The sequence below is a fragment of the Falco cherrug genome, chromosome 4 (genome assembly GCF_023634085.1).
Source record: "Falco cherrug isolate bFalChe1 chromosome 4, bFalChe1.pri, whole genome shotgun sequence".
NCBI lineage: Eukaryota > Metazoa > Chordata > Aves > Falconiformes > Falconidae > Falco > Falco cherrug.
Window position 1 is genome coordinate 76,272,941 of NC_073700.1, and position 19,843 is coordinate 76,292,783.

Sequence of the window (19,843 nt, forward strand, 5' to 3'; positions counted from 1 at the left end):
TTGTTCTTCTCATCTCCTTTAATCTCCAAATAATATTCTTCCTACTGTCCTTGTCTAACCACTCCCTACTCCCACCTTCTTTTCTTGTATAAGAATTTCTATCCTTTGACTTCTGAAACTTAATTCAGTGACTTCCAGTTCTACTCTCCCCTTTTATCTGTGGCTTCCAGTCCTCATCTCTTCACCTAACAGGAACAGCTTCCCTTCCCACCTCACCTTCTAGGTATGGATATTTGTCTTCTTCCTCCCCATCATGCCTGACACTCACTGAGCTCTCTGCCATATTTTATTCCTTGTTGTTCCCAGAATCTAATTCTTGTCCCACATGTAGCTTCCACTTCCAGGCTGCTTGCAAGCACAACAGATGCATTCCTTCCCTGTCCTTTCAAGTGTTCAGATGTAGTCCAGCTTACCACAGCTGTGAGCTGCAGTCATAAGGACAATTGTGGATGATCTGCTGTTCTGTAGAGATAACATTGGCCAGAGATAGCAGTTCCTGAAGGGATGCAGCAAGTCTTTCACCAATTGCACTGAGTCCACTCTGCTGAGCCCATGTGACCCAAGGTCTTTTAAAGGCTTCCAGAGAACAAATTTAGCTAGACTTGAACAAGCATGGCAAAAGGCAAACTGAGGCAAGGCCATTCCCTATATTCTATTCCAAGACTGAACTTTAGGGCTGGGGTTTATAGCATATCTATAAAAATGATGGAAATAATTTAATTTAATTCAGTGTTACCAATTGTACCAGCACAATGTTTGCTTCTGTTCAATCCTGCCATTTGTAAGAGGCAACAATTGCTGGATTCCAAATCTCAAGTTTTCAGTATTCAGATGTAATCTGCCTCTACAGCCTATTTTCTGCTTTGTACTGCGTCGACTACATAATGAAAAATGGTAGATCAGTTTTTGAACTCATGTCAGGCTTATACTATAAGAATGGCTGAGTCAGTGGCACAGCAGTGAGGATCTAAGCCTAAGGTCTACAGACAGGTCAAACAGGTACTTCTCTGACAGTTTTCTAGTCTCTGTTCTCAGCTCTGAAGCCAAAGGTGGTGTCTTTGTGCTGATGTTTCACACATTTACATGAATCTGTCTACCTACTTTTGAGCTTTTAATAACTCCATTAAATGGAAACATAAATGTTTCTTGGCATGCTGCATGTACAGCGGTAACTATCAGTCATGCAGCTTGGAGAACAACAAACAGAAACTCACAAGAAGCAAGTCTTTGCCCAGTTCGTCAATATCCGGTACAAATTTTTCAATAGGTTGTGCAGGTCTGGAAGTGAAAGCATTTCTTGGAAGGGCAATGTCATTAGGCCAGTCCTCTTCTTCTGGGAGTCCAATTACACTGCAGAAGGAAAACCATAACATTAGGTCTGAACATTTACGCAGTCTCCCCTTCATATTGAATATACTGAGTGGCATATACTGAATTGAATATACTGAGTTTATAAGTCTTCTTGTTTAAATGAGATTAACTGTGCAGTAGTGCACTGATCTTTGTGAACAAAGGCTGATGAGTATAGGTTCTCAGTGTGCTTGGTAGAAATCATTCTGTGGCCAGCACAATTTTCTGGCCTAGGTCTCAGTTTTCTGAGTCTTTTTGTTGAAAAAGGGCTGAGTGCTTTGGAAGAAAGTTGCTCAGCTCTTGACTGGATGGTGCAACATATGTCACTCCAGGATGATTAAAAGCAGTAAGTTTCAAAGGGGAATTGCATGCAAGGATCTTTATTCACAAGAATAGGGACTGAGAAAAGAGTGTGGGTCAAGATGAGGGTAAGGCAATAAAAGGGATGTTTCATCATGCTTCAAAGCTATGTGCAGTAATTGTTTCCCAAATTTAAACAATTTATTTGCTTCACAATGCAGGTTTTAAAGTTCAATTCAGAAGTGGCACAGGACTTGAGTGTGTTTATGGTTTGACTTTCAATTGTATTTTAGTTTTTCTCTACCCTTTAATAGAATATTTTGATTTCTTTTTATAATTTATTTCTTTATTCTTTAAATTCTAGAAGAATTTACTTACTAAATAATCGTGCTAAGGTTTAAAACCCAAATAAATGACATAGTAGGTAAACCTGCAACGATGGATCATGTCTTATATATCTTGTGTTTTGGTCAGATGCTAATATTTGTGGGGTTGAAACGCCAGTTTCTGAAGGCCGTTCTGGGAAAAGCCATACATTAATTGTCAGGTTTCAGGGAGAAATCAATTTTTTCAGCCTGTAAAATCAAGATTTTTAATGGAAACGCTGATAGGGTAAGAGAAGAAGGAACATGAAAAAACGTCCCTGCCTATTTGGGTCTGCACTAAGCCCAAGGCCACTAGGGAGCAGCATTGACCTTTCTTCTTACTGAGGCTGGTAGCAAGACCAGGTGAGGCCACGGGCCGGACACTTGGGTGTAAATCATGGGTTACTTCAGTGAACTTAGTGGAATTACTCCACATCTACCTACATGGACTTCAGATTGTAATTTGGCTCACCTAAAATACCTCCAAAAATTAATATGCCCTTAAAACAAGAGCACAGCTTGAAGGGCAAAGCAATTAAAAAGTCAGGACAGTTTAATTTTACTGTATCTGAAGATATCACCGCTCTTGGGAAATGGTAAGTTAAGACTATAAAAAATTGAGTTTGACTTTCATCACCACAGGTACGGTGAGGGCATAGGGCAGCTCCCTTGGCCACAGTGGTTAAAGGCACGTGATTACCTGTTCGAGGATCTGGGCCCGCATTAAATATAATACAAGCAGCATCATAGGAAGATGGGATAGTTAAATGTTTTAACAATGAAGTTTAACCTGCCATTCAAACGTGTTTGGTTAGTCCCAGTTTTTTTTTCACATTTGCATGAGAGAGCATGAACAGGGCAGAGTAAGCACAGGCACAGGCAAAGCCAACAAAAAGAAACAAGGAGGCAAGCTGTCAGACAGGTAGGGTGGACAAAACCAAGAGTGGAAAGGAGAAACATTTTTAGTTACACATTCAAAACTCTTAATAATGAATGTCTGAGTAGATGCCCTCATTCTGGTAGCACTACCATTTCAGTGACTAAGTTTGGGAGTATCTTGGATGAATTTCACCTCCTGCCAAAGGCTCGGGCTTGGTCTTGAGAAATGCCAAGTACTTTCCACTCCCATTGATCACAATGGGAGACAAGTCTGCTCAAACCATTGCAGCATTTAGCCTGAAATCTATGAGGCTATCCCACATGCTGTTGGTGTCCTGGAAAAGCAGAAAATGTTTTGGGCCACCTCTGAGGGATTTACCCTCAAATGTGGCGGAATTTTACCTGACACAAGACAGAATGCACATGTAAAGCAAATGTAGACCACAGCCCCATTATCTGAAAGAATGCATCAGTCCAGATGGCAGGAAAATCCCAAAACTACTTTCTGTCCAAATTAGTCTGCAGAATGAGTCACTACTGTAGAAAGAAACGATCCTCCTACAAGAAGAGCTATGCCTAACTGTAGGGTGTTCTCCAGCTGTGAAAACAAAAAATAAATGCTATTTAGCATACACCCCCTGCCCCCGACCACCCCCCCCCCGAACCCAAGAAATAAACTTTTGAACTATTTAGGGAGAACTGCACAAAAGAAGAAAAATCAAACTTTCTCTTTAAGTAGATGTTTAGAAATTCTTCTAAAATTAGCATGGCATTTTCTCTTCTCAATGAATACTTTTCTGCACAGGTAATCATGGCCCCTAGGGATGGAAAGATCCCCATCAGAGGCTGCCGCTAGCAGCTATGCATTTAATCCTAGCCCAGTTAATTTTGATTTTTCCCCTTAAATGTCATAAACAAATCAAAATCCTTAAAAAAAATCTCAGCTATGTCTTTTTAAACGATAAAATACGTTGTATGTATCAAAACTGTCTTCAGTTAATACAGCAGAATATTGTAGGACTAAAGGAGTAGCTCTGGCAGAAGAAAAAGTAAACTTCAAGGACTGATTTTTCTGGATTGGGCAGGAAGAGCTATTCAGCGCATGACAAATTACCCACGCAAGTGAGTCACATACACTGGTATGGTATGCAGGAAAGGGAAGTCAACTGTGTGAAACCAAGACCTGCAATTTAGGAACCTCATATTAAATAATGGAAATGCTTAGAAACAGATCTGTTATGATTTGAGAACTGGAAAAATGGTTAAACAGAGAAATTAATTATTTTTTCTGTTTAAGTTCTTCTCCTCAGAAATGTTATTATTTTCTCTTTGGAATATCTTCAAGGGAATAACACTTCAGCCTTCCCCGCCCCCCAACTCCTGCCCCACCATGTATTTCTTTTTTCATCTAGATCTCTCGATCCCTGCAGTTCCTCCATACAAAAAGGGAAGACAGAGGTGGAGGGGTGAATGGGCATTCATTCTCTGGAGTGGGACCAGCCCTATGTGGCTTTGATTTCCTAACTACATGATATGTGTACATCAGATCTTAAATTTACATGGTTCTTATAAATTCAGGAACATTCCTTGCTCTGAAGAGCTTTTACAAGCAAAAGTGATATAATCCTACTTAATTATCATTTCAGTAATATTGATAACTTATTTTCTTGTTTTTTAACTAAGAACATATTTTGGAAGAGAATTTTCTACCTCTGAGTGTCTAGAGCCTCCCCACCTCCTCAACCTATTTGTTATATCTAAAGAGGAAAATCACAAACTCCTAGAATTGTAAAATGGTTTTAAAATACAGCCAATTAGTTCATCTCTGGCAAAGCACATGTTAAAATGCTGATATTCCTTCTGTTCTCATAGTTACCTTTCTGACCCAAATATGAACTGTTAACAGGGTACATACTATATTTTAAAAGCTCAACTATTTTCTTATGTTCAGAAGTATTTTCTGCAAAGAAGCTGTTGGTAATAATCTCAGAGATTTCAGTTTAATAACAATTTTAAAGTATTCTAATGTTGTTTGCTGAAATACACAAAGAGTTTACTGAAAAATAAAAACCTCTGCGTTTTTTTATGTGAAGAGAATCTCTTGGATGGAACTGTTTAGGATATGCATGAATGGTACATGCACAATGTGTTTAAGATATTTAAAAAGCCCGAAACAGAAGTCCCTCATAACTTCCTGATGATGGCTGTTAGTTCTGCAGAACTATATTCCGTGTTGCTTCCTCCTCCCACTCTGACACAGAATAAACGGAAATATCATGTTGCGTACAGTAGCTATAGGAAATATGTTCTAGGAATACTTTGTTCTAGTCCCATTATTGCATAAAAACATGGCAAAGAAACCTCACAGTGTTACAAAGTTTAACAGATATTGACATAATGCAACTAGTTATTACTTACTCAAAGATTTTTCCTAGCTGATCAACGTCTGAATTTCCACGGAAGAGCGGTCTGAAAGAATAAAGAAATATTTTTAGGATGTGACTTGCTTTAATTAATGTGAATTTATGTTTGTAATTGACAAGTGCCAACGCAGGGTGAAAACATGTTGGTTTTCTTCAGACCTCACTTCTGCCTCCATGTTTTATCCATTCTGTGAGTGTACCTTTCGAGTTTCTACTAAAACTGATAAAAAAGGGGACAGATGAGAAACATTTTGGAATATGCTACTTTTGAAAAAATGTAATTCCATCCTTTAACATGAATGAAATAACTTTCTCTCAACTAATACTATCCTATGAATCACATAATTAACAAAATAGTTTTCACTATAAAGAACATACTTAAAATTGCTGTTTAGAGGGACAACGCTGGAGTGAATGTCATGCGATTCATTAAAACATTAAAATTAGAGATGAATTATTATGGATATAAATTCAAAATCAAATTTCTTGTATATTGGAAATGTTCTCCTAGGTTTAAGGGGCCAAATAAATGACAATGGATTTATGAAGGTCTGTAAAGAATGGGGTGTGAAACGGTACAGAATTTACCTTGGAGGAGAGGAATACTTCTGCTGCATAAATAAAGATATGTTTGGGAAAGAAACAAATTAATAGGCTGAATGTCCAAAGGCTTTCAGACAAAACAGTGACTAAAAATGCTTTCAGAGAGTGGTACACACTTCTTTTCAAAGTGCAATTTATAATGTTTTCACTCATCATTTATAAAATGCTATCACCCCATAGTGCCTAAGTAAAATATGAAATTCAAATGTGTATGGCTGTATAGCTGTATTGACATCTTTGTGTTGAATTCAGTAAGGTGTGATCAAAAGTGCAATTTTGTGTTTAAACTCCCAAGGCATTCCAACAGATTACTGATGGATCATTAAGGATCCAGCCAAGAATGAGGGCACCTGTGAAGATCAGGCCCCAGATGTTGCGCAGCATTTTGGTTCAACAAATGGTAAATTGCTCCAAGAAATGCAATTCAGACATATTGCAAACTGAGATACTAACTTCGTTTGACCAATAGCCAGGCTGCCCCTCTCACCTGCACCACAGCTCTTGGGAGTATAGTGCATGCTGTAAACTTATGGTTACATTTTCCAGAACTGTTCAACTGAGACCTGGTGACTTGACAATGCATATTCCCATGTTTTCATTGGTAGCTGTTGGTTATGAAGAAATGTCAGTTCTGCTTCTCTCTGCATACTCCTTTTCTTCCATCTGATACAGGTCCTTAACAACAGTGATAGCCAAAGACATCATTTCACTGTTGCTCTTCGTAGAAGACCTCTCCCATCTATACTTGGAGAACAAGGAGTACTCAGCTATAGTCTTTCCCTTCTCATTGCCCATACACAGGAGCAGGTATAGGATCTGGATCTCCTTTCACTAACCACGACTTAATTCTGAGAAATGCTGCTTTACATCTTGGCAGTCTCATACAAACAACAGAGCTTCATGTCACTGTTGCAGGTCCACACCAAATACAGTAAGTAGACTCAGGGCACTGTGATATTTCTCAGTTAGACATAAGAATCTCTGCAGAAATCTGTGCCACCAAGAAAAAGAATACAGCAATAACTGGAAGATATGCTGACTATCTTTGATGAACTAAACATGCATTTTGTCTCCTTCATGTTTGCTGCCATTCAGGTCATGTTGAATCAGCTCACACTGTGCAGGGGCATTGAGAGAATGATTTCATCAACTCTGATTTGAGACTATAGAACATCAGATTGAAACTGATGAGGTAAAATGCGGTAGCCTGTTACTTGTCCATAAAGGGCTTTATTTACTTTGATTCTGAATAAATCATAAATAATGGTATGCACTGCTTCCCAGACATACAAGACATTTACTAATTGCAGCCTCTTTGACAAGACTGTTTCAACTCATACTTAGAGGTTTTTGTATTTTTTTAAGCCAGCATTACTGGCTTCTACAAAAAAACCCAGAGCTTAACTTCACTCAGAGAGGAGCATCTACTTCTGCTGTAAGTTTTGGGCCTTATTTTCAAAATGGTCAGTAGCTAAAATGCTAGTATTGTTTGTGGCAGCAGACACAGTCCATACCTTCCAAAGTCAGACAATATGACAAAGTCTGACATTTATTTGAATGGCTGTTTAACATTATTAACATACGGTTACTCGGAGCATTTAATTTTGGCTCCAGCATTAGATTATTGTGCCCTTCAAACTAACAAAATCTACACAATCAAAGAATACTATCCATGCAAATGGAAAGCTGATTTAATGTTTTAAAATGTATGCTGAACCTTGTGTTAATGTGGAAGCTTGGCAAAGTCAGCCTTGTTCACAAATCACCTTAGGCAGTGTCATGCCAAAACAAGTATGATTCTTGGGATTTTTAAGGGAGGTTTTTCCCATCATTGCTGCTGTCTCAGATTCACTAAGCTGAAACAAGAATTTAAATTCTTTTGAATATATAATTATATAACACAAGGTGAACTTCCAACATACTTTGATATTACATCATAATGAAGTGTTATTAATTCATCTTTCAGCCTCCTATCCATCCCACCATCATGACTACAACACAATGCCAACTCCAGGTTAGGCACCACTAATGTAATGAAATTTGCCTCATGAATTTTGGCTGGAGGTTCAATTGGAATATTGGACGGATGATTGGGGAAGTAGATCCACTTAATCAGCAGCTGTATGAAGATCTTGTCTCACATTTTGGCACTATTTACTCTTTAGTAATATCTTGTCAGCACTGCAAGTCCAGTGCACTAGAAACTTTCACCTCAAGCCAATTTTTTTTTAATTCTGTTCTCAAAGGTGGACATCAGGTATCCCAATACTACTGAACTGGGAGCATACTCAGCAGTCACAGAAACGTAAAATTTCACCTTTGTTCTTGGTATCTTTTACTTGACTTGTTCCCCCACTCACTCCCTGAGGTTTATTTATGCAAGCTCAATCCAGAAGTCCTTACTTAGGAATATGTTCTCCTCTCTGTGATGATATTCTGGGTCAGACTGGTTAAATTCTGAAAGTCTGATTTTGTATAATTCCTTCTGTTTTCCTCAGGAAAGGCAGGGAGCTGGGTTTGTCTTCTGTTGCAGAAGACAGGAGTCTGTCCTCTGACTTCAAAGAACTCCTAAAATCTGTGTGTACGTGTGTCTCAGGAAAAAGGGATATTCCAATAGGGAAAAGGTCTATCCATAGGGATACGCTTGCCTTTTGTGTGGTTCCTGGATCATCTCAATCTTCCCTGAATTTGCTTGCTACACAATCCATGGTCTGAGGGCTCCAAAACCATTGCTGTTACAAAACACACACTTGAGTAGGGAAGAAAATGGGATGAAAAGACTTACAGTGCACCCAAGGCATTTAGTTTCCCTATTTGTTCAAGAAGCCTCAGATGTTGTTGTGTCTCCATAAATTCCTATTTTTGTTGGTTGTCGCCTCTTTGATTTTTTAGGGAGAGGGAAGGAGGGGAATGTTACAGGGAATCTACAGGTGTCCATCTTGTTTCACCACTCCTTCTCCAGGCCTCAGAGTGAGACCATTATCCACTGCCTCTGGGATGGTGCCCACTGAATGGAGGAAGACCCCTTTCATGCCTAATACAGGACCAGAATGTCCTTAGCCTACAGATATGAAAATGAGCTGGAGACATCATATTACTACCCAGTCCTGCTCAAGTAAACTCCTACTGAGTCAGCAAGCATGTACCTTAGCTCCTGAGGAACAAAATGTGCAGCTGCACAATTAAATTGATATGAATCTGCATTGTGACTATTTTCACAAGATGAATCTATCAACTTTTTTCTATGGCAGTCCAACACAAAGATGCATATAACTCCTGGGCTGCATGAGGAACAGTGTTACCAGCAGGTTGAGGGAGGTGATCCCCTCTGCACAGCACTGGTGAGGCCACACCTGGAGTTCTGGGTCCAGGTCTGAGTTGCCCAGTACAAGAGAGACATGGACATACTGGAGACACACCAGCAAAGTGCAATGAAGATGATTAAGGGACTGGAGCATCTGACATGTGAGGAAAGGCTGACAGAGTTGGGACTATTTACCCTAGAGAAGAGAAGGCTCAGCGGGCATCTTCTTAAAATAGATTATATTAATTAACTTAATATAAATACCTGAATGCAAAAAAGGTAGAGCTGGGCTCCTTTCAGTGGTGCCTGCTGACAGGACAAGAGGCAATGGGCACAAATGGAAACATGGAAAGTTCCCTCTGAATGTAAGGAAACATTTTTTTACTGTGAGGGTAACTGAGCACCGGCACAGGTTGCCCAAAGAGGTTGTGGAGCCTCCCACCTTGGAGATATTCAAAAACCATCCAGACATGGTCCTGGGCAACCAGTTCTAGGTGGTACTGCTTGAGCAGGGGTAGGGTTGGACCAGATAATCTCCAGAGGTCCCTTCCAACCTCAAACATTCTGTGATAATACAGAAGTAAAAATACAGATCATGACATAAGGTTGCAATGTAAAACCTCACAAATTCTGAAGAAGTTACCATCTGCTTGTAGTTTAGAAGGACTTGCACCACTAATCTTCTGGCCAAAAGGCTCTCATATGTAGCTGAACAAATTAGAGTTCACCATTCACCAACTTTAGTCTCTTTTCTCTTGTCCCTCCCCCCAGAGGAATATACCCAGCTCATGTCGTTTCATGCTGAGTTTCACCTTCACTGAATATTCTATCTATCTATCTGAACTGGATATTGGTGTCTGAAAGGTTGGGTACTTTATTTTATAGACACTGTTTCATATCTGTGCTACTCAGTAAAAACTGAGATATAAACATTTTCTAAGCAAGTCTCCATGAAAAAATTCTCCCTGATGCAACCCTACAGACATGCCAAAGCAATTCTAAAAGTATTGTATACAATGACAATGCAATGACACCCAGGAGATACATGAGGTTTAACTGTAAACTGGACACATTACTTCTAGACTTTACTTTTGGCCTTTGGTCTACAAAGCAAAGAAGGTCTGTAACTTCTCATAAAATAAGTCAGAATTTTCAAGAAGATTGGAATTAAAGATATTGATAAGCACTGCACTAGTCTATACTGCAGTGCTGACGGAAGAGGAAAAAATAGTCTAATAAAACCACATGCATTGAGGCACAGGAAAAGATTTCTGCAGGTTTTTTGATAGCGGTTGACATTTTGAATAGAAACTCTCTTTCATTTTCTGACATTGAATTATTAAACTACAGGTAAAATGGATACATGGAAGAAAGGTCATGTGAAGAAAAAAAAGTACTGAAGAGGAAAAAAAAGTCCATAAATTCTCTTTCTAACCAAAACATATTACAGAGCTATCATGACAATTCTAGAGTTACCAATATGAATGCCTCCGAGGCTAGACAAGCCTTGTATCTTTCCAGATATGTAACAAATAAGTTCCAGAATAACTATCTGGATTCTTTCTTCTAGTCCAATTTGCTGAAAGTGGTAACAACAGCAGTTGGGAATCCCATCCCTCTCTTGTTATTACAAGGAAATTACTCTTACAAGTTACTACTCTTGCTTATTGACAATATTCTTGGTGAAAAGTGTGTATATTGGCAATCCAACGAAGTCATACAAAAATTCCCCAAAAATTAAAAGAGTGGGTGGGAAAGGTACAACTTGCTTTTTGAGCATGTGGGACTTAGTCTGGTTGAAGAGATGGCAAAGAGAAGTGTTGGGAAGAAAAGCAGCAACTTCAGAACAGATAGCTGCTGCTTTGAAGGCATTAGACAAGATGGGGGCGGTGTTGAAAGAGAAACTCCATGATAATCTGACATAGTGGAAAGGAAAGTGTAAAGGGAAAGAATGTAGCAGCAGTTCATCGCAGTGGTACAAGGAAGTTGGTAAGGTTGTAGTAATTAGGTCCAAGTTTGTATATCTCTGTGTATAAGAGCAACAAGGTGATGGTGAAGAAACCAAAAAAGCTAAAGCCAAGAAATATTTGCCAAGGAACCCTGCATCATGCCATGGGAAACCTGCCAAGCTACATAGTCAAAAATATATTTAAACAATGGGGTTTTTTTCTTTTCATATACAAAATGTGAAAAGCTGGCAAATAATTTTGTCAGATTCTTAGTTAGTTGTTATGAAGAAAACATTTTCATTTTTAGAATTAAAACCAAGTAAGACCTAAAACTAGAATTACAAGATGACTAGAAATAATACAATCTGGACTGCCCTGTGGAAACCTTTATTCAGAGGGACTACTTCTGAGCTGATTCCTCAGTCTTGTTCCCACCACTGTTTCTCTTTGACAGATCCCCTGGACAAGTCTGCACTGCAAACATGAAAAGAGAAACTAAGGCAAGATAAAAGGAAAAAAATAGGTATCACTGTTTAAAGATGAAGATAGTTGGCCTTTCTCATAGGTAAAATGAATATTGTACAGTATAAAACTTTACTCTGACAGCAGGCTGCGGCTGACAACATTGCATGCTCTGGACAGTTACCTACTTCCAGTCACAAGTGACTTGCCTCAGCTGTTGTGCAATTCAGAGTTCTCATTTTAAATGTAACTTTTTTTGTACTTCTCCCTCTCCCTTTAATAATGTCTTTGTGTGGGTGCGTGCCAGACACAGCATAGGAAGAAGTTACTTCATGTAGAGCTTATTATACTTGATCACAAATTGCTCCAATCTTAAGAAACTTCTCCTACATAGAAGAAGAAAGATTACTTAGATAAATATTACAACTGTGGAAATACTCTTCAGCTAAAATCTGACAGAAAACAGATCAGCCATCTTGAGTTTCTCATTTTAGTCTTTAATTTAGCCCAGGTTTTTTACTCCAAATCTATCATTCTTCAAGTACGATAGTACCACAATCACACATAACATCTCTAAGATCATTTGACCTACGTCAGTATTAAACTATTATTAGAATCAGGTCTAATGGATCAAAAGAATTGCAATAATTATTATTTTCTCTGGAGTTTCTCATGTCACCCAGTAGACAGACACGGATAAAAGAAAACAGGAAGTTTCTGAAAAACTATGGCAAACTTCCAGTGCTGTAGTGTGTTGAATTTGCTCCCTGTTGCTATTTAAAGTGAAGTAAATGAATTCTAAAACTAAAGATAATATTCTGACCCTCAAATGCACATACAGTCTATTTTCTAGGAAACGTACAGGATTTCTGCCTGAACTGAGAAAGCAAGGAGCTTTCTAAGCTGTGTATAGATGCAAGCCAACAAGGGAAAGACCCAACTGGTACAGGACACTGTTCATGTACAGGCCCAAAGCTGCTAGAAATGTGGCTGGAAGCTGCAAGCCACTGGTGTGCAAGAGGAGGTAAAGTAGAAAAGAATATTAATAGTGAGAAAGAACACACTAAAAAAGTTAGGCTTAGTTTTGGCAATCCACTTTGGGGTTAAAATTGCTCATCAGATTAATGTTTCCTTGTGTGGGTTTTCATCATGGGAAGTCTGCACTGCTTTGCTACAAATGATTGTATTATGTGGAGATGTTGGGACTTTCTGAGGGCTTTTAATATACAGGTTGGCAGCCTGGGAAAAGCCAGACTTGTAAAGTGGACAAATTACAAGAAATTTGCAGATGGATATGCATGTTCCATTTGCATGCATAATAGAAAGAGAAACGCTAGTAAAAGGGAAACCAAAGAGAGGCACTGTGTGTACAGCTTTATGACCAAAGCATGGCCAGTCTACTGTGTAGATTCAGTTGTTGATTAAAAATACAGCAAAAAGCAAGAGAAAGCACATAAATGAGAGAAAATATAAGCATTGTCAAAGTTCCCTTAGGAACTGGGCAAAGAAATAACTTTTTCTGGATGCTTAACATTTGCTTGAGACCTTTTATGTAAGCATTGTGTTTCAAGGTCCCAGATGGCCTTGGAACAGAATGATGGGCCTTGCCCCCCACCACGGGCAAAAGGGAGCTTTATCACAGACATCAATGATCCCAGGATCAAGCCAAGTGAGATCTGGTTTCACAACCTCTTATAAGAAAAAAACGTACTTCAACAGAAGGATACACACATTTTTATATATATATATATATTTCCCAAAAAGTAAGGTAAATGCAGATATTATCTTTGAGCAGAATATGCTCTCATGTGGGCATATCTCATCTGTTCCTGGTCAAAAATGCTTTAATTTTCATCATTTAGCACTACTTTTTGAAATGGAAGAGCCTTGATAGGTTGAATGTCCTTCACTTATTCCCTCAGCACACACGTCACAGTTCTCTTATCTGCGGACATTTGGTTCTCCAGAAGATTTGTAGTTTATTTCACCAAGACTTTAAGAGTCATTATCTCAGCTCAGGGAGCATGATATAACAGCAACAAAACTGCCCCAACATTTGAAGCAAGTTCTGGAAATACATACACAACTGACCTTGGAAAAAGGGAAAGGAAAAAAAAAGTATGCTCTCTGCTCAGAGTGGAAAAAGAAGCATTCCTCTTTTTGTACTGACAGTTCTACCAGCAATATGGTTTAACCATTTGTGTGTTAAACATCCACCCCACCACTGCACACAGTTAAATTATATTTATCTTGTCAGTTGGCAGTTTGAAGTTTAGTTATATAACTAAACTGCAGGCTTCTGCATTTTTATAGCATCCTGAAAGAACTACTGGTATGACAAATACAATACGGCCATGCTCTTCCTGTGATCATTTAGTTTTCTGTATTCTTTTCTCTCTCATGAACCTATTTCATATCTCCTTTCTAAACTTGCACTCTCTTAAAACTACCACACTTCTTTGCTCTTCTCGTGTAACTTGGTTTTAGGGTTTGAAGGCAGTAATTAAACTATGGATTAGGTGAAGGCTGTCCTATGTGGAAGGACAGGGCCAAGAGGGCTCCTTCCTCTCCAGTTCACTCACATAAGGAATGGTGCAAATCAGTGTTCAGGATGCTGTGCACCGGCAGTGTGTGTGTGTCTGCACTGAGCTCAGCTAAATCCTTACCTCCAGGTGTTTGTGCCTATGAACAAATTTGCCATTTCCCCCCATATTTTCCTTGAAAAGATCTAAAACCTCCTTCCAGAGCATGCCAGAGCTGTTTTTCACTACTCCTTTCATGTAACACATAATTTAATCCTCACTTAAAAATTTGGCAGATGGCACTCTAAAACGACACATTTTAATCAAGAATGTGAAGGTGCTTTTTAATGCTGTATTTTAAAGAAGTGGTTTTAAAACATCTATATCACAGCAAAAGACCTACCTTCATGGTAAGCAACAGGAGTTTAAGTCTGTCCCTAGTCTTTATCAATTACACCAATGAACCAAAAGCATTCTTCTACATGAAGCATATACTCCTTTATCCTGTATAAAATTTCATTGTGAAAATATATTCAAATCACAATTTTCAGAGATAAAGAATTAATTTTTTATAGTTCCACAACTTTTCTTGCAATGCTAAGATGACTCTGAGACAGCTCATCAGTTAACATGTCCCATATTTACTGGTCTAAAAAAACCCTTTAAAAATGTGTTTTGAGAGTGCCTCTAATGCTGGAACTAGTTTTAATCAAGGGGATATGTAATAGTTTTTCAAGTCTGAGGCCCTCTAATTAAAATCCAATTCATGTTCCACAAGCTGAATATATTTTCAATTAGATTGCTTTCCCAGTAAAGCTTTAAAGGAAAAGATTTTGTGCCATTAAGTTGATTTCTCTTGGAATAAACTCTTTTTAACCAAATGTGTAACAGTGTTGTCACTCTTGCATCAGCTGAAAGTCTGTGCAGACATAGTTATTGCCTGAAGGAAACTCACTTGCACCTACCACTGATTCGTCTGTATCAAAGGAGAAACAAGTTAATGTAAAAGGAACACATACACTACACATAACATCCAAGTATATGTTTGGAGGTTTTCTAGGGTTTTATTTACTTCTCAATAATGCTAAGCAAGGATATTCATAGACTAAAGTATACCCTATACATAAAAAAGCTTATACTCTAAATATGTAATATAAAATAATGAGAAAGGACAGTGTTATAAATGATGCTTTAGTTGCATCATTATGAATTACACATAAAATAGTACATCTCTTTGACTAAATTATGAGTCTAACTATTTTTTTTTTTTTAATTCTACAGCTAGTAAGGCAGAAAAGCAAATACCCAGCTATAAAAGCATTGGGGAAAAAATCTGAAAGTCAAAATCTTTTCTGTCATTTGCAGTAGTACAGTGACCAAGTGATAATGAAGTAACAGAGGCTTCACATGGGCACTCTCTGAGACTTCAGATGAGAGCTCTAATAGATGTCAAATTTCCATATTTGAAGGGAAACATAGGATTCAAAATATTCAACACAATCTAGAACATAAAGTTCTCAATACAGAATAAAATCCAAGAAAAAGGGAAATTTTTTTGTCCTCTGGGAAAACATTACAAGCTGAGACAATCCTTGGGTTTTCTCTCCAACTGGGCTTGAGCTGCTCCTGTGTGGTACTGAGTACATTTTGATCTACGATCACTTCTGTTGCTCCCATATTATGTGTTAATGACACCTGTTGCACTAAGCCTTTCTACATTTTCAGATAAACCTGAAACATCAGAAGAACTGCTGCCCCCCTGCAACTAATATGTCTCATCACCTTCAGCTGTAATAAAACACTCTTGGTCAGAAAAAAATATGTGAAAGTGGATTACAACCCTTCAGACAAGAAAGGCAAGGAAAAAATTTCGGTACTAAACAGTAACCTGTTTTGTGATCAGAGGTGAAATTTCAACTTGAACCTTTTCCTCCAGCTGCTCAGTCTGAGTGTCAAAGGACATGAAAGTGGATTAGAAGGATGGTGTGGAGAAAATACTTTAATTTTTAGCAGCTGTTCAGGCTTACAATGAATTAATAAACACCTGCAGAAAAACTTGAGATAGGCATTTAAGGTAGAAAGTACGTGTAGCCACCATGGAACGAAAATTGATACAGTTTTCAAAGGCCAGTTAAACTAGATATAACTATGCCCTAAGCAATACTTTGTCTCGTGCAATACACTCTGTTACTCAGGCTGGAGAATCCGTAAGATTTACATTCACTGGCCCATGACAGAGCATAGTAATCAGAGTTCACCTATTGAGAGCTCTTTGGTTACTTATCCTGTTCAGCCATTAGTGATTTCACATTAAATCTTTTTTTTTTTTTCCCCACTTGAATCCTGACCAAAAGAAAGAGTAAGTTAATTTATTATATTAAAGAGTAAAAAAAAAAAAAAAAAAAAAATTCCAGATGACACCTAAACAACTGCAGCATTAACACACTTTCTGCTGCAGATTTGTGTGTTTTGAAGCTTCCCAAATTACTTTTGGAAAAAGTTTTATGCTGTTATCTCTGCTTTGCCATTACTGAGCGACACTCCTGCTTCTGTGTTGCCAGTGGCACAACTCTGTTGGTGTTTGACACTATTTTAATGGGAATAGCATGCAACTCTGTCTTTACAGAATGGAAAAAAACCCTCAGTCTCTGAAGAACTGAGTACCTGTAGCTCCATGAGCCACCCCACTTCTTGAACTTTTCAGTCTCCACATCACCAGGTTGCTAACCACCTTTCTGTTCACTACAAGGAGTTCCCCAAGATACAGATGGAGTTGGCTGTTATTTCTGAAAAAAACCCACCCTGATTTGCTTAGAATTAAGAAAACAGAGTCCTCTTCTGGAGTAAGTGAATAACCAAGTAAAACCTTCTTTCTGTGGTAAGCCATTTAATGCCTTGTTTTTCATACAGTTGTGGCTGGACTGTTTGCCAAAAATGGAGTTAACCAAAAAGTCTGGGCCCTCTTTAAACTCCACTCTCACTTTCCGGCAAAGTGCCCTCACCATCAAACTCTTGGAAGATCTAGGAGATGAGAAATACCTCTCTCTCCTTTTGCAATTACTTTCCAGAAAAGCGAAACTGATTCCAAGGCAGTAAAGAAGCAAGCAAGACTGCTTCTGTGCCTCGGTGGGTAGGACGCCCAGCTAGCATACAGTTCTGACTTCGTACATATACTCTTTTGTTGTTAATGGTATGATGAGATCTAGTTATAACTGAGTATCTTCAGTCTTACAGCAGCAGAGTATGATTCATCACTGCCAAACAGGCTTAATTTGACAGCTACAGATAGGAACATGACTGAAAAATCTCTTGCTATGTATACTTCAGATGCTGAAAGCTTGCACTCCAATTATTTGGATATAAACAGCACTTAAAAATTATTCAACTGTATAGAACAGTGTGTATGCTGTAGTGACATAATAAAACCTGTTTCACGGACATAATCTAATAAAACATGGTCTGATAATTCACTATAGTTGGTAAAATTCTGGATGATATAGCTGATTGAGTCATTTATCTTTAGGTAACTGATTCAGACTCGTTCAAAATCAATGGTAACTGAATCTTCACGCCAATTTACTCCAGCTCAGTAGAAATTTTAAATGAGTGGAAATGAAGTAATGCCTTGGATGAAATTCTTGTGTGACAAATATCTATATTCCAAAAGCACTTATTACTGACAAGCCTGAATACATTAGGAGAGAAGTTATGAAGATGGAGAACATTTACTAAAAGAAGAAATACTGCATCAGAGACTGTCTTAGAGTTGCTTCCGGACAGTATGGGTTCAGTGCATCTATGAAAGGAAAGCAGAGCACGTTGTGCTTGACTTTCTGGAAGAAGTCATATGGTTTGACCATGCATAGCCAGGCTGCTGTTTCCTCATAGACCACACAATGAAGCACGCCACCAGCATAAGAAGGCAGCCAGGCATGCCATATGCTGACATCAAGAGCTCTCAACTTGTCAAATCCTGGCTGTCACTAGCACAGTCAGCATACCATGGTGGCTGTGTCTCACAGGGACTTATTTGTACAGGGCCAGCGTGTCAGCAGATCAAGCAGAGCATGCAAGCAAATGTGATGGCAGTGCCACAGGCATTTTGCAAACAAAAATTAGAAGCAAGGCAACAACACATGTATTCATATCACAAGGTGAACTGTGGCTTCAAAGGAAGAAGGGACAGGAACTAGTATGAGCTGTATCCTGCCATGTCTCTTCTCTATTTTTCAGCGCACAGCCAACACCAGGACCCGGAGGACTGATGGCAAAGGTGGCTCCAGCTGCGTGTGGGTACCATGTGTGCTACTCTGTGGCAGTCAGCACATAAATGCAGGAAAGGCTGTGGCCACCTCCCTTCCTCCCCAAATTAGGACTTTATCTAGGTCTTCGACATCTGCAACTACAGCCAAAACACAGATTCCCAGAGTACCTGGCAAGTTCTCTGCAGTGGTCTGAACCCTGCAGCACAGGTAAGCTTTTCCACAAAGGCAGGGAGTGCCTGTGGGCACTGCGGTTCCCTTGCAGAAATGGTTTTCCAGAAATCTAAATATCAAACTTCCTCTTGCTTTCTCTTTGACTTTTTGAGCTGTCCTCTCCCATCCAATTATTTACTTGGTACACAGTACAAGTATTTCTGAAAGCTGTTACGTTTTGCTCTGCTGGCCTTAGCTGTTTTTAAACTCCTGCTGTTGTCTGTTCCTTTAGGTGCGCTTTCTACTTCTCTCATGCAGACTGATGATTTTTTTTAGATGTAAAGGACATCTAACAACTTTGTTGAGCACCTACATATGGAGAAGTGCTAGTGCGAAGCTGTTGAAAAAATGCAAGACAGATTTGTCCTATATACTTCTGAACTATTACATACTGGTTTTATGACTAACCAATGGTAGCTTTTTATTAGATTTCTGTTCTGGACAATCAAATACAGAAAACTCAGTAAAGCTGCCCAGATAAAAATTTCTGACTAGACAGTCAGTTTGGAAAAAAACCCACACTTGGGAGCTCAGCAACACGAGCCACAGTTAACATCTAGTCTTTCTCCCCCATCTCTAGAGTGCACCAGTGTCCAGGAAAGGATCCCGTACACCCACTTGGAGTTTAAATACCTTTTTGTAGCCATTCGCTTATGAAAGAGAAAAGTAAATAAAAACAATGTTTAGTTCTATTAGGAGTCAAACAAAAGTACACAGACCTTCCCCCAGCCAAACTCTAGGCAAAAAGCAAAGCCTCTCTCAGCCAAGTTCCTGAAGAGGGAAGCTGTGTGAAAGAGCCAGGAGACCCTTTCAAAAGGAAAGTCTTTGGGCAGCATACAGCTGGCTATCCCTCTCTGGGCTGGTGAGGAAGAGGCATGGGTAACATTGCTCTGCTTCTCTCCTGTTAGCTGGCTGGTGGAGTGACTGCTGAAAGCCATCTGCAGCTGCGGATACCATCAAAGCAGCCCTCAGGCTGCTCTGGCTTATCCCAGCAATGAACTTGACTTTGAGATGCTCCAGAGGACACCTGGAGCAAAGTGGTGCCCCTTCACATCCACTGGCCGGCAGCTTCTGAACCCTGGCACTTCTGCTGCCAGCTGCATTTCCAAATATCCATTACAAATGCTACAATGTTAATACCAAGGGCTTACAAATATCTACATAGTGACTGACAAGTTGTGGTCTTCCTCTTAGCCACAAGGCCTTTTCCT

The 19,843-nt window shown here is 39.1% G+C and overlaps 1 protein-coding gene across 5 annotated transcripts in view; it reads right to left on the reverse strand.

Annotated features, from left to right (window-relative positions):
* CDK6 (cyclin dependent kinase 6) overlaps positions 1-19,843 on the reverse strand; it is a 147,399-nt gene that overhangs the window by 14,058 nt on the left and 113,498 nt on the right. For all 5 annotated transcript variants that reach the window (XM_055706595.1, XM_055706592.1, XM_055706594.1 and 2 more), the window contains exons 6-7: positions 5,313-5,363; positions 1,215-1,350 (exon numbers count right to left, since the gene is read on the reverse strand). In XM_055706595.1, coding sequence (XP_055562570.1) covers positions 1,215-1,350; positions 5,313-5,363 — 187 coding nt within the window. The remainder of the gene's footprint in view (positions 1-1,214; positions 1,351-5,312; positions 5,364-19,843) is intronic.